General features: G+C 43.6%; 1 protein-coding gene across 1 annotated transcript; it reads right to left on the bottom strand.

The window, feature by feature from the left end:
- Positions 1–526: 526 nt before the first annotated feature.
- Positions 527–5,562, bottom strand: LOC108103383 (uncharacterized protein DDB_G0287625). Its single transcript, XM_017208829.2, has 2 exons — positions 5,454–5,562; positions 527–2,397 (listed from the first exon to the last, which is right to left on the bottom strand). Exon 2 carries the CDS (start codon positions 2,386–2,388, stop codon positions 760–762), a length of 1,629 nt encoding a protein of 542 aa, XP_017064318.2. The 5' UTR covers positions 2,389–2,397; positions 5,454–5,562; the 3' UTR covers positions 527–759.
- Positions 5,563–13,265: the final 7,703 nt, after the last annotated feature.

Here is a 13,265-nt window from a genome sequence, read left to right as displayed (position 1 = left end):
TGCACATCCTTAGCTATCAAAAACAATCTGGAAGGTTTTTTTCCCTCTCGAAGGCATGCCACGTGTGTATGTAGTAGGGGCTTGAGAAAAGCATAATGTTTTCTGATCTAACCATAAACAGGCACCTTTCGATCTTGGGGTTTATTGATATTGGAAGTCTGATTAATCGGAAACTGATCACGTTTAAATGGAATCTGTAGTCAAAATGTAATATTTATATACTTTAGCCGACTTCGATAGCTTATTCATTCCGTTGCAGGGGCATTGCATTGATAAATTGCGTTAAAAGGGTACTACAAGAAACTTGTGAAAAAGTAATATTGACAGAATGATTCCGAATAAAGTGCTGCATTAGCTAGCAAATGTATTGATCTGTTATCGATAGGGATTAAAGATTGGGGTTGCTAATACCTTGTAATGCATCCGCATGAAAGAGGAAAAAACAAAGAATTCAGTCCGAGTCCTTAAGGGAATAAAAAGTAATGGGGGACAACATACCATATTAGTCAGAGAATGAGGGCCTTAATTAAAGATCTTGATCTCGTGGTTTATTGGTTGAGTTAATAAGCTAAAACAATGTGGGATCCACCGCCACTATCCAGATAACAAATATGGGTTTATGGAAATTGTCTTTTTGGCTGGCCCAGCAACCATTGTGATTCCTCCAGAAATTTCCGACCAGTCTTCCCAGTTCCTTCATCGGGCATCTCAGCTTGAATGGACGATGGACTAACGAACGTAAAAATTACAGAAATAACCTTAACGACTGCGACCCGATTCCTGCGGGTCTATGTTGGACACCCACTGGACGGGATTTATGTAGATGTTGGAAATGGTGCCTCGCAGAGAGTCGAAGCCCTGATTCAGGGGTACCGGCTTGGCCCTCTTGTCCACCTGCTTCATCCAATTCTTCCAGGCGCCTTGCGAGCGCTGCTTGCGATCCTCCTCCTGCTTCTGCTTGCTATCTCGCAGCCTTCGCTGGCGCTCCCTTTCGGTCTGCTGCTGCTCGTTCTTGACGCGCTGCCACTCCAGGATCCGTTTCTTAGTGACCTCAGGCGGCAGCAATCTTACAGGACCGGTGCTTGGACCGGACCCTGTACTAGATCCGTATCCGGAAATGGAGCTCGAGGTCGAGAAGTTTCCCGAGCTCGACTGGCTGGTGGTGGAGGTCTTCTTCCGTAGATGTTGCTGCTGATCCTTCTGCTGCTGCTGCTCCTTGCGGCGGCACCACTCCTGAAAGCGTTCCTGGGAAAGCTTTTGACGCAGGGCCGCCTCTGCCTCCCGTTTCTCCCGCTCCTGCTTGGCAGCCAGCAGATTCTTCTGCTTCTGAGCCGCCTTCCGCGCTATCCAGTCCTCAAAAGCAGCTTTGCCCTGGCGTTCCTTGTTCTCTATGCTCTTGTAGAAAGTGGACGTTTCCGAGGTGGCGCTGGCCAGGCTTAGAGAGGGGACGATGTTGCTGCGCCCATTAGATTGCTGCAGGGCCCCACCGTACATCTCAGACCAGCTACAGGTGGACAACGAGGAGCCGTCGTGAAGGCGGTTACTGCCCCGCTCGCTGCCGCGGATGCTGCCGCGGTTGCTCCCCCGGTTACTGCCCCGGTAGCTTAAGTCGTAGGTTCGACTAGACATCTGGCCCTGGTCCGATTCGAGATCCGATCCCAAGTTGGAGGACACTTCCTTGGTGGCAGACTTCATAGTAAAAGTCCTTCTGCTGAGGCCGTCCTCATTGCTCTGCTTCGAAGAGGTTTTGCTGCTGATATCGTCCAGCACGTCCTCCTTGAAGAAGGTCTTGCCGCTGAGATTATCCAAATTGTCAAGATCCTCTGTGCCCAGCGTCACCGTTGGTGTGCAGCTGTCAAAGGAGCTCAGGCTCCGAATATCCTGGTCAAAGTTCATAACAGTCTCAGTATCCGTGGCAGACGCTTCATCCTCTTTTCCCATGCTTCTCTGAGTCTTCGAGGCTTCTGCAGCCAAATCTTCCGAGTCCTCGTCCGTAAAGTTCATCATCTCACTGCGCAAGGCGTCGTTGGCCTCCTCCTCTTCTAGTTCATTGCAAAAGTTTCGGATTGAATCCGTCTCACTGTCCGAGATGTCAGCGTGATCCTCCAGAGAGTCTTCAAATAGATTATCTACATCCGAATCCTCTTCGGCCTGGTCCTCAGTCTTGGGCTTAGGTTCCACCACGTCATCGATCTCAGTCTCTCCGTCTCCCTGACTCAAGAGCCTCACGGTGGGAGCCACGTAGGTTCGGTTCGTATAGCCCAGCACCGTCTCCGAATCTTCGTCACTAATGTCCGACAAGGTCAGCGGACGCACGGCGCGCCGACCGGACACCTGCTGATGATCTACCACTGTGCCATCGCTACTCCTGCGTGCTACAAAGGCCATTCCGTCAGTCTGTGGAGGATTGACCAGAATAAATGGATGGAATAAGGGATTTCTCTCGATTTGTCGAGACGCCTTGTTGTGTCGGCCGAGTGTCTGTAGACTGTTGACGGATGAGTTGTGAATACGTGGTGAGGCTTTATGCCCAGATTGCTTGGCCCGGCTAAAACAAAAAGGGAAGGGGACTGACCTGCAAGGAAAACATTCGATTACCCTTTTTAAAAAAAAAACATTTCAGGACTTATAATTGAATTAAAGTGAGTGTAAAACGCTTGTCAATGCGACCTCATTGAATAAGTGCCTTTACCGCAATAGTTTCAACTCGATCAAAGAGCAATAGGATGTATCCATAGATCCCCAAGATGGGTTAAAAAGGGGAGAATAGATCTGAATTCTATTGTCCGAATAATACACGAAACCTTGAAATCAGAATAAGTCTTTTGGATAAATTAATCATTTACTATATGCAAACTTATCTTAATCATGAATATCCAAATAAACGCTAAAATCCCGGAAACTATTTGGCCCACAACCCGAAGGAGCGTACTCATTATGAGCTTTTATATTAAAATATATTCTACACATCTGCTGGTATTACTGGTTTACAAGACAACACCTTTCTGAGACTCGTTAAATTTTAAATCGAAACAGAAATAATTAAAGCCACAAGTCACGATCGAATTTCTGGCGTGACATTTAACAAATTCGACATCCTGACTGCGCAAGATGAACTCACATGGCCAGGCCGAGCTCGGATCCGAAGCGAAATGAAAACATTTTAACTAATGACAAACAATTACTTAAACAACGAGTCGAACGGCGGCGAGGAGGGTGAAACCGAAGGTAATTAAAACCCTACACCACACACTCATCCCGCACCCCTCCTCTTTGTTGGGAGCTGTTGGGTGTTTGAGCGTAAAGCGGGCTCGAAAATCGTTTGTTGTCCATGTGGGCCATCGTGTCGGTATTCCATTTCTGCTCTCGGCCAGGTAATGAGCGTCTCGTTCGTTTTTAATGAGTCTCGACACACACACGGAGACACGGACCAGCTCACATGAGGGCCCCACTCAGGTGTAATAAAAACTTATCGTAGCTGGCTTGTAGGCGCTTTCGGTCGCAGCGTTTGACAAACACAATGAAATGATTTTGTACGTCGCTAATTGTTGTATCGTCGGTTGCCATCTTGCCATGTCTTGGCTCTTAAATGGAATCAGAAAGGTGGGTGACACAATCAAGTCGGCCCTTTTTCCAACGAGCTGCCAAACTACTTGTCAAAAAGTGGGCGTGGCTGGGTGTGTGGCTTGCGTGTGCCATCTATTATTGGCTCACTGTTCTATTCCGGGAATCAGGTCAAATGATAATGTTTTTAAAGCCGCCCCAATTTTAAAATATTTTAGAGCCCCGACACCCTTGTGCTCGGAAATTAATATTACTCAACTATGTGATTGCCTCTGACACTATGTGAAAAAATTCAAATAATTTTAACTGAATTGCATGGACAATAGATTAGTTTTAAGTGTTACATAACATAAATTATAATAGATGGGGCCACTGCCAAGAAATCAGGCTGATGAATACAGCTGTTGCTGTTTATATTTACAAGCTCGCGTAATATTAGGATTGGAAATCATTTTTAAAATCGTAAAAAGTGAAAAATTAGGGAACATAATTAAAAAATTGGAAATCGGTTCTTACCAGTGTGGCTTGTGTTATGTTTTTGTGTTTGTCTAATGTTGGAAAAACTCGTGTACGTAGTCTAACAACCGAATTCGCAAAATAAATTGGATTTTGGATAAAAGACGGCGCCAACTTACTTAGTTTTTGAGTATCTGATTTTGAAGTTGTGGGAAGTGATATATCTGAAATCTATTGGTAATATGAACTCAAATCAAAAACAGAATCTAAACATCTTGCTTAGTTTTTGAGATATGAATTTTGGCCAGAGAATCTAGTCAAAAATTCCATAGTGGAGTGGCTCAATTAAAAGACTGACGACGCGTCTCTGGAAACTTTCTAAAATATTTGTGAATAAGTTTCTTTTCAAATCCTTTCATTTGCCCCACCGGAACATCAGATGTATTCAAGTTCTTTTATCTAACTAATGGGGAGGACACATACTTATAAGGCCCACTGTGTCACATAATACCAAGAATATACTTACAAGACCCACTGTACAACAGAATAGAACAGAATAACTGTAAGCTTATAGGTTACCCCTTTCGGCCATGTGTATTAGCTTAAGAGATCGAATGCATGTGCATTCATATATCTCGCTGACGGAAGAGCGACGATAAGGAAGGAGATAAATTGTGAATTTCTGGCGTTGATCGATTAATAAAAGAGAAAATACTAAATCAGTAATGTTTTAATCCTCTTACCCCAATGAATCAGTTCACCAGTACTAAAAAGAGGTATCGATTTAACCCCTGCTATTACAATTTTGAATTAAAGAACATTGTTTCGTAAATCGATGACCCTAACTGTTGCAGTGACTAAAGAAACTCCAACAAGTGGTGCAGCCACAGTGCTACATTTTGGTTACACATTTCATGCACGCATCCAATAAAAGTTTTACTTTTAATTATAATCATATTTTTTAGCCGTGTTACTGTCACAGCCAGGCCATTGATTATTGGCCGATTGCTCGCTGGTTGTTGTTGGTCTTTGGGCGCTCGTTTAATTAAAAACGTGACAATTTTACCTGTGGCCAATGCGGCGTATATTTCATCCGCCATGTGTGACCACTGACCGACTGACGGGGTTGCAGCCGGGCGAGTCTACTTTCATTTGAAAATATATAAAACGTTGTTTACACTCATAACAAACATTTCACGCTCCGCAGTCGAATGTCGTTACATTTCACTTTCGCCAGCCGCAAATTTAATTAAGTGTATGAATATGACGGCAGTGGCGGGCGAGGCCTCAGGGGATTGTTTTTAATCAATGAACCGTCAAATTGAACTGATTATTTTGCTGTTTCCCGAATAAAATCTTTTTGTGAGATCGTATACCGACATCAATCTAAAGGTAATTGCAGCACGAAGGCCCTTGAAGGGCACAAAACTTACCGAAAACTCTGGTGATTCCTGAAATGCACAACAAAGGCTCTTGGAAAACCTCCTATATACTTAGCCTCCCTCTCAATGTTCTGGGTATTACAGTGAAATGAAAATATAATGATTCCTTGATGTCTGGAAAATGTAAGTAAATATGTGTTAAGCCCGACAGCTCCAATGCTAAGGCCCACTCTGATCTGTTGCGATTTTAACTAATTAGGACGAGTGAAGCAGCCAGACAGAATCAAAAGTCATTGACAATCTATCCACCCCATCATGGCCCCTTCTTCATTGACGTCTTCAGCTCGTTGGCAGCTCACGCACAGCACAACCGCAAACAAATCAGATAAGTAACCCCCAATCGAAAGGTGAATCTGAGAGGGAAAAATAAAATGAGAAAACCTTCTGCAAATGGAGTATTGAGCCAATTTAGTTAAGTAATGTAGCTCGGGAAGAAGTTTTGTCAGTTAAATTCTTCAGTCTGCTTCACCAAAGTGTCACTCTTATTCCGGATGAGCTCGAAAATATATTAGTAATGTTCCCTTCCTCGACAATATTCAAGGTCTTCATCAATCAATCATTACATACATTTTGACAATACCAACTAATCTAGAAAGTGAGTTTAAATCGTACCTCTGTCCGCTCTCTGTTAGTAAACAGGTTCCAAATACATAAATCTACCAACAGATGGCGTAAGTTTCTGTTAAGGTAGCTATTTTGAAAGTGGGTAACAGGGTGACACCTTCTTTATATTTATTATATTTTATATTTCTGTGTACATCAATTTAAAAAACTTGATCGCTTTCCTGCAGTTCACTATTAGATTTTCAACTTTGCTGACACTTTGCGCCCTCGGTGTCAACAACAGCAGCGATGTCAGATCTCGACTTCAATTACCCGTGGCCACTACGAGATGATTGGCTGCCTACCTGGCGTCGTATTTAATTAAGAAACTTCTAAGCATCGCTGCTGAAGTGCACTGACGACTTATCAGCCGTAGTTAGCCCAAAAAACGCATTCCCCGCCGGCAAGCACACTAGCCTAATATGGAGTGTCGCATAGAGTTCCGCTTGACATAGTTTTTGAGGGAATATTGGGGTAGAGGCAGACACCGAGCAGACACAGTCAACCGCAGCTCACACCCACATGCCCACCGAGGACGGAGGATAAAGGCGGAGATGGTGTGAGGAAGACGGCGGCGAGACAGCAGTTGCAGTTACAGTTGCCCCCAAGCCGTAATTGGTTGCGTCACTGCATAAGTCACGAGTTCGTCTCTAGTCCTTCGAGTCCTTGTCGTTTCCATGACGACACCAATACCAGCGCACTCACCAGCCCAAACACACTCGCCCATCCCCGAAAGTATGCTGCATTTAAATAAGATAAATGCAAGCGCCCACTAATTGAATTGCTGACAAGATTCCCGAGCACCGATACCCCGCCTGCAAGCTCGACAAACCCGTCCAGATTGTTGTCGTCTCCTGGAATTTCGGTAATTAATAATTTCAAGTAAGCGGAAATGTGAAACAAGCATGAAGACCGAGACTGATGGCATCAGAACAGGAGAAAGTTTGCTCAACGGACTCCATCTGATTGTTGTCGGGCGAAATGGAGGCTCGGACTATGTGCCAGTGGCTTAAAGTTTATAGTGGTTGCAAGTTTGTTGAGCCATCGTCATGAGCTCATGAGCGGGAAAGTAGAGCTGAATGTGTATCGCTGAAGTATGTGTGTGACAGGTGTAGATGAAGCATCGGACTCCGTGCGAGTCACAAACAGCAAGCTTATTGGAGAAAAACGAAGTTGTTCTTCAGAATTTTGGTAATTCAAATTAGTAAATGAAGGTGCTTTGAATCATCCTTGGTAGGACTTCGCAAACGATTTCCGAATGCTCTTTTGTCGTTTGAGTTTTAGTCGAATTTTATTTCACGAAATAAAGCTTTTTTGCCTCCCCAATTCTCACAGTCGCAGATACGATCAGTATTTAAACATATTGGATGGGGCTTTTTTCACTTTACTTAAATCTTTTTAGTAAATAACACCAATTTTTTGATTTATTTTAAAAAAGAGGAAACGCTAAAGGTCGAGTCCCGCGGCAATTAGATAATCACTGCTATGCCATTATCACCATTTACCATTTTCTGGTGCCATATGTTGCTAGCCTTATGAGGGGTAGTATTGACATATCAGGAAAACTTAAGGTCAAATCAATTATTCATTTTATGGACGCCACACTTCTTCGTGTAAAGAAAACCTTGGGACAGCTGGACACACACGTTGAATCTGGTCATACTTCAAGGGATTGAAAAGGCTATTTTCTACCTGTTACATAGTTTTCACGGAGTCCATTATACTCTTGGAGATTAGTTACGATTGCGTAACTTGTATTCCCGATACGGATCTCAGGTTCAACTCAGCGCTGACCTTTAATCTTCTTCTGGTCTGCCCATACAAGTTTACCCACTTTAAGAATATTTAATATTTTTAATTTCTAATATGAAGAGCTGCAAACAGACAGTCTGGTGATAGGCCAAGTGAGGTGAGTGCCTTTTGCCAGACGATGACGGAGTGGGCTAAAAGCCAAAACCCCTGGCGAACACTTTTAACTGCATCCCCACTCTAAATGCCTTACTTGTGGGCCTCGTTGGAGAATGCTGGGCGGGGGAGGTGGCGAAGGGAAAAAGGGAAATAAGCTAAAATAAAACTGATTTCATTACCTTGATTAGTTGGTCTCTTTAAGTCTTCCCCTGCTATTTGTCCATTTGTTTGCCTGACTTTTTTTGCACACACATTTTGAAATTCCACGGCTTTGCTTATGACGGCAGCCAGCGGAAGGCCGACGGCGAGGATGGCAGGCCAGGACCTGGTGGGCTTCTGCCCAGCTTCCCTTTGCATTCGCCATTTTTTGGGTTCAATGCAAACATTAACCTCATTAGCATTCCACTCTGAATGGATAGGTTTACCCCGGCGGATGGCACAGCGCTCCTTTTTATTTTAAATGGATTAATTTTAATAGTTTAAACCGATTTGTTTGTTTTCAATTGGCTTGTAAGTGTTATCTGAGGGAATCGTTTTATCGTTCTTTTTTTTTGTGTGTTAATTAAATAAATACGAGCTACGGGTTAATCTTCCCTTCTTGTGCGTGTTAAAGATCCTCAAATATATCTAAAAGGTACTCCAGGAAAGAAACCTCGACATCCTTCGGCAATGGCCCAGCACTCGGAAGTCTCTTGAACCGTCAACAGCTCCACTTGAAGCCTTGGCTCCTCACTACTACTCTGCTAATCCTCACCTGGCGTTGGACATTACAGGCAACATTCTTGCAGCTCGATGATGCTGTGGAGAAGGAGCAGAAGCAGCTTAATTAAGCATAATATGGCCCGTCCCGCCTGCAGCACTCCGCAAACTGTGAAGTTTTTTACGCTGCTAAGTAGCTGTTGGTAATTTTTTCTAAGCCACACTCACAGACTAACACTTCGCCGGGTGACGTGAACCTTGCACAATTTTAATTGCATTTCCGCTGTTTTTGATGCCTCTTGAATTTATAATTCCATCGGACTGGCTCTGCTCTGGCTCCTTCGCCGGTTCTTCTGCCACTGGACACGTCCTGAGAAAAATAATTCAATTAATTACAAAGCGGACAGGTGCAAGGCAGCTTCACCTAATATTAATCATACGCACTGGCAGCATCGGAAAAAAGGCAGCCGTAAAAAAGCAGGGCCCTCTGACTCGCATTTGTATCTAACAAACATGTTTATTTCATTAGGGCTACACATGCGGCTATTTCATACGACCCCTCCCACAGACCCGCCCCCGGGGATATCATTTGCCCTAGACCCAACGATTCCGACATGAAAAATGCGTTCGCGAAAAGTTGCCACGAGTCCGCTCACTTTATGATTGGGGATTTTTCGTGGCGCCACTAATGTGCCATAGCGGCCTAACATTTCTTCCTCGTTTCTTTTGCCTTTTACCCATCTCTCCCTGGCACCGCTGGCTTTTCCCACTGATGCTTCGCTGTCGACATCATTACAAATAAATTGAGCGTGAAAGATACATTTCGCCGGCATTGACATGCAGCAATGATAGGCACATTTGCCTCCTCTCCCTGGGGGTTCCTCACGGCGCGGCCGTGGGCTCCTGACTGGTCTTACTTCACTTTAAAATAACCTCAGCATATCTGAGGAATCGGTTAACGGAGGTGGCAGGCTGTACAGTTTACAAAACTATCTTGCTTTTTCAGCTGATCAGTTTAAATCTTCCTTATTATTAATCTTAACTAAGGGATAGCAGCCAAAAGGCTGATTAAGTGTACAAATTTGAAGAACTAAAGTTATTTTAATGGAGGAAAGAACGATGCAAGGTTGGTTCATTGTTTTCAGTATTTTAACCCAGATCAAAAGTTAAAGTGGCACAGATTCGTTTCTAATAAGCTTTCCTGCTGTGATTAGCCTTAAAGGATTTAAGATGCCGCAAAATGATTTAATTATACAGTGTGACAGGAGAAACACGAGAAGCTCAATATAAATTCAGATTTAACGATTCCCCGACGAAGAGCAGAAGATGCAAAGTGCGTACGTATTCGTTATATAAATATCTATGTGGTTCATGGGCGACAATTTCAAAATGCGAATACAAAAGTCAATTTATTGAGAGCTGCGAGTGAGGGGAAAGTGGGGAATAGGAGGGAGACAGCCCCAAGAAATGAAAGCATATAAACATAACCATGAAAGATATTTGATATAATAACATACGTGACCGCATTTACAATTTTCAAATCAAATCCCAACAGCTGAAGGATAAGGGGCGTGTCGGGCATCCTGCCATTGTGTGTCTATTGCCATGCATGTAAAATGAATTCTCTGATGAGGGGGTTCCCCTGAGTTAAGTGTGCTTGGCATGCTGTGAAATTTGTTAACATTTATGCATTATCATTTCGGCTTACGACATTTAATGATAACTAAGCCATGCAGTACCGCACACAGCCAATGGATGTGGAATGTGTCAAGGCCCTCTTCCTTGCCACATTCTTGTGCTGCTCGTATGACTTTGCGCAATCTATAGCTTTCTTTAAGGATTTCTGAAAATAACCACCCAAAAACATAGTTTCTGGGCTCATTTATTCACGTTAATGTAAGTTTTATTTTATTTTTCATTCTAGCTAAAGCAAAAAGGAACAAAAAGAATTACCACATCAATTTGGGGCTATGAACTGAATTACCATTAAAAAGATGTCAATAATGACCATGGAGAACTCCTCGGTTACATATGTGAAACTCGCAGAACCAGAAAGAAGGAAAAGCCTTCAGAATAAGGAAAGCTTTTCCAATTTCCAATTACGACCAAAGTCTAAAGACAAAGACATGTTGCAACCGCAACTTTGAGACCTTTCCCTTACGTTTCTTGTCATGAAGGCAATGATCTTAATGACCTTCAATCTTATATCGATTGCTTGGAATCGATTGCTCCCACTTGGTTTTCGCTTAAGTGGTGGTTTTCGCCTCTGAGATCGTAATATCTCACCTCCAGTTTCTCTGCGATGGGACAATTGGCGAGTAACTTTTGCAGATTTCCCGTTCTTTCCCTTCTCTTTCTTGTAATTGTTCACTTGGAGTACCATTTTTATTCGTAAGCCAAGGAAACACTCCCATATGAGTACAATACAAATCGTAGAAATGAAATTTGATGTTCTTTGACAAATGCTAATGATTAAGAAAAACGTTTTATGCCTTTTTATTAGGAGGCTACATTTTCTGCGACTTGTCACTTCTCAATTTTTCTTCAGTACAGTGTTAATTGTATTGATTACTACCTTCTTGTCAACACCTCAAGTTTGATTATTTCGGCATGACCTTGACCTGAATTTCTTGCTCCTACTGCAGGTATTTGTATGTCATTTGTCCACTGACTTTACATTATATAACAGCAGCCATAAGAACAGTTAAAAAGCTTACTCATCCTCCAGTGTAAAACGAAATCGAGCGAAAATGTTAGTTTTATTGTGGCAAACACATTTATTACCCTCAAACTTGGACAAATGGAAATTAGTTTCGGCGCCCAATCCGTAATGTGCATACCACAGTGAGAAATTAGTCGCCCAGTGCCTGCCGATGCCATAAGCCCAATTAAGTTTGTGGTTTCCGCAATGTCATATTTTTGAATTTTCTCGTTTACCTTTTTGACAGATGCCTGGAGAGGAATAGGCCTCCTCTCACAGTGTTCGACGTAGTCGGAGTGGGAGGGGGCTGACATCGTGGCGTATAATTAACAATAATGAAGTCGTAAAACCGCAATGCAATCAGCGATGCGCAAAACACACAACTGCACCATCCCTCCTGCACCCAATCCGAAACAAACAGTCGGAAGGCCGAATCGCCCACCATGCACAGGCTGCCGGGGGCGGCAGTTCGGTCCAGGTATGTCTGGATTCCGGGTCAGCCCCCACCATCCCAGTCACTCGAAGTCAGGGTCACACGGGCATTATAAAATATTTATAAACCATTTGCACGCATAATTAGCCTGTCATTACATTTTGAGATTTTCGGTGTTCGGTGTTCGGTTTTCGGTGCTGCGCCTGTTTGTTTGCGAATGTGTCAGTTCGGCTCAATGGTGCGTGTGAGGAGTGTGTGTCCTTGTGCTTTAACCCTCGACAGTGCATCACGTCCTCCGACGCTTGTGATCACAGGGAAGGCATCCCGATGCTCTTGCGGAAAGCTAACTATACCCTAACGTAGCTTCTCTTTCTGCCCATACAGCACTAACCGTTTCGTAACATCAGCAAGAGAGACTCAGAGAGAAATGATCTATTTTAATGAATTAGGAACAGTTGTTAAGCAATTATTTTGTTACTGAGAATTCTAAGAAGTTTGTTAGTCATTGAAAGAGGAAACTCAATCTACGTTTAGCCGTTTTATAGTAATAAAATAGAAGGACTCGTTCCTTAATCAGATTAAGTGAGAAAGGTTGGAAAATCTCTGCGAAGTGCACTTTTCAAAATGCAGAAGTTGGATTAGTTTCTGGCTAGGGGATACTTTTGGGACACTAAGATCGAATTAAAAAGAGATCTCCGCGATGAAGCCATATTTATCCCTTGGATTTCACTAGTTCGGAAAACATTTCAGATGTCAAACAAAAAAAGGAACTTGCAGAGTTCTGTCACGATCGCCAAACACTTTAAAGGTTTCCGGAACGTCCCCGCAGTCTCGTCTGCTCGGTGGAATGGCCAAGTAAGCAGGACTGATGGGACATTTATATTACTTTTTTCAGGTCGAAGGTAATACGAGTATCATTACAAAGTAATTATACCCTTTGTAAAATGAGACCCACGACCGTCGCGAGTTGATGGCCAGAATCCACGGGCGGAGGGTGGGCTGGTGGGCTGGTGGGGTGTTGAAATGTCATGTCATGTTGCGACAGGCGTCGGACCGTTATGCACTGCCCCGGCGGAGGTCCGTGTACATGTGTTCGGCCATAAAGTAATCAGCGGAAATGTCAATGGGCCGCCGCCATTTACTGATGTGTCGGCAACTGAGGTTTACACCGTCAGCCAGGACGTCAGCGCCAAGGCACGTGTACGGTATTCTTTATATTCGCTAGTTCGTTTGCAGCCGTTGTTATTGTGGTGTTGTTGGCCCGGCATTGTAATTAAAATTTTCCGCTGCATATGGAAGTGAAATTGTCGGGCTGCAGGTTTAATTGCGCGGCTATGTGCTGTGACAAACATTTCACGGGTTCGCATTGACGAGCGCTTCCTGCCCGGAGCCCAGCAAGTGGGGGAAAACAACTCAAAACCCGGCAGACTACCGAACATTTCCGTAGGCTTCGCTTTTA

This window comes from Drosophila eugracilis, unplaced genomic scaffold (genome assembly GCF_018153835.1).
Source record: "Drosophila eugracilis isolate 14026-0451.02 unplaced genomic scaffold, ASM1815383v1 contig_646, whole genome shotgun sequence".
Taxonomy (NCBI): domain Eukaryota; kingdom Metazoa; phylum Arthropoda; class Insecta; order Diptera; family Drosophilidae; genus Drosophila; species Drosophila eugracilis.
This window is presented reverse-complemented; position numbering and strand designations above follow the sequence as displayed.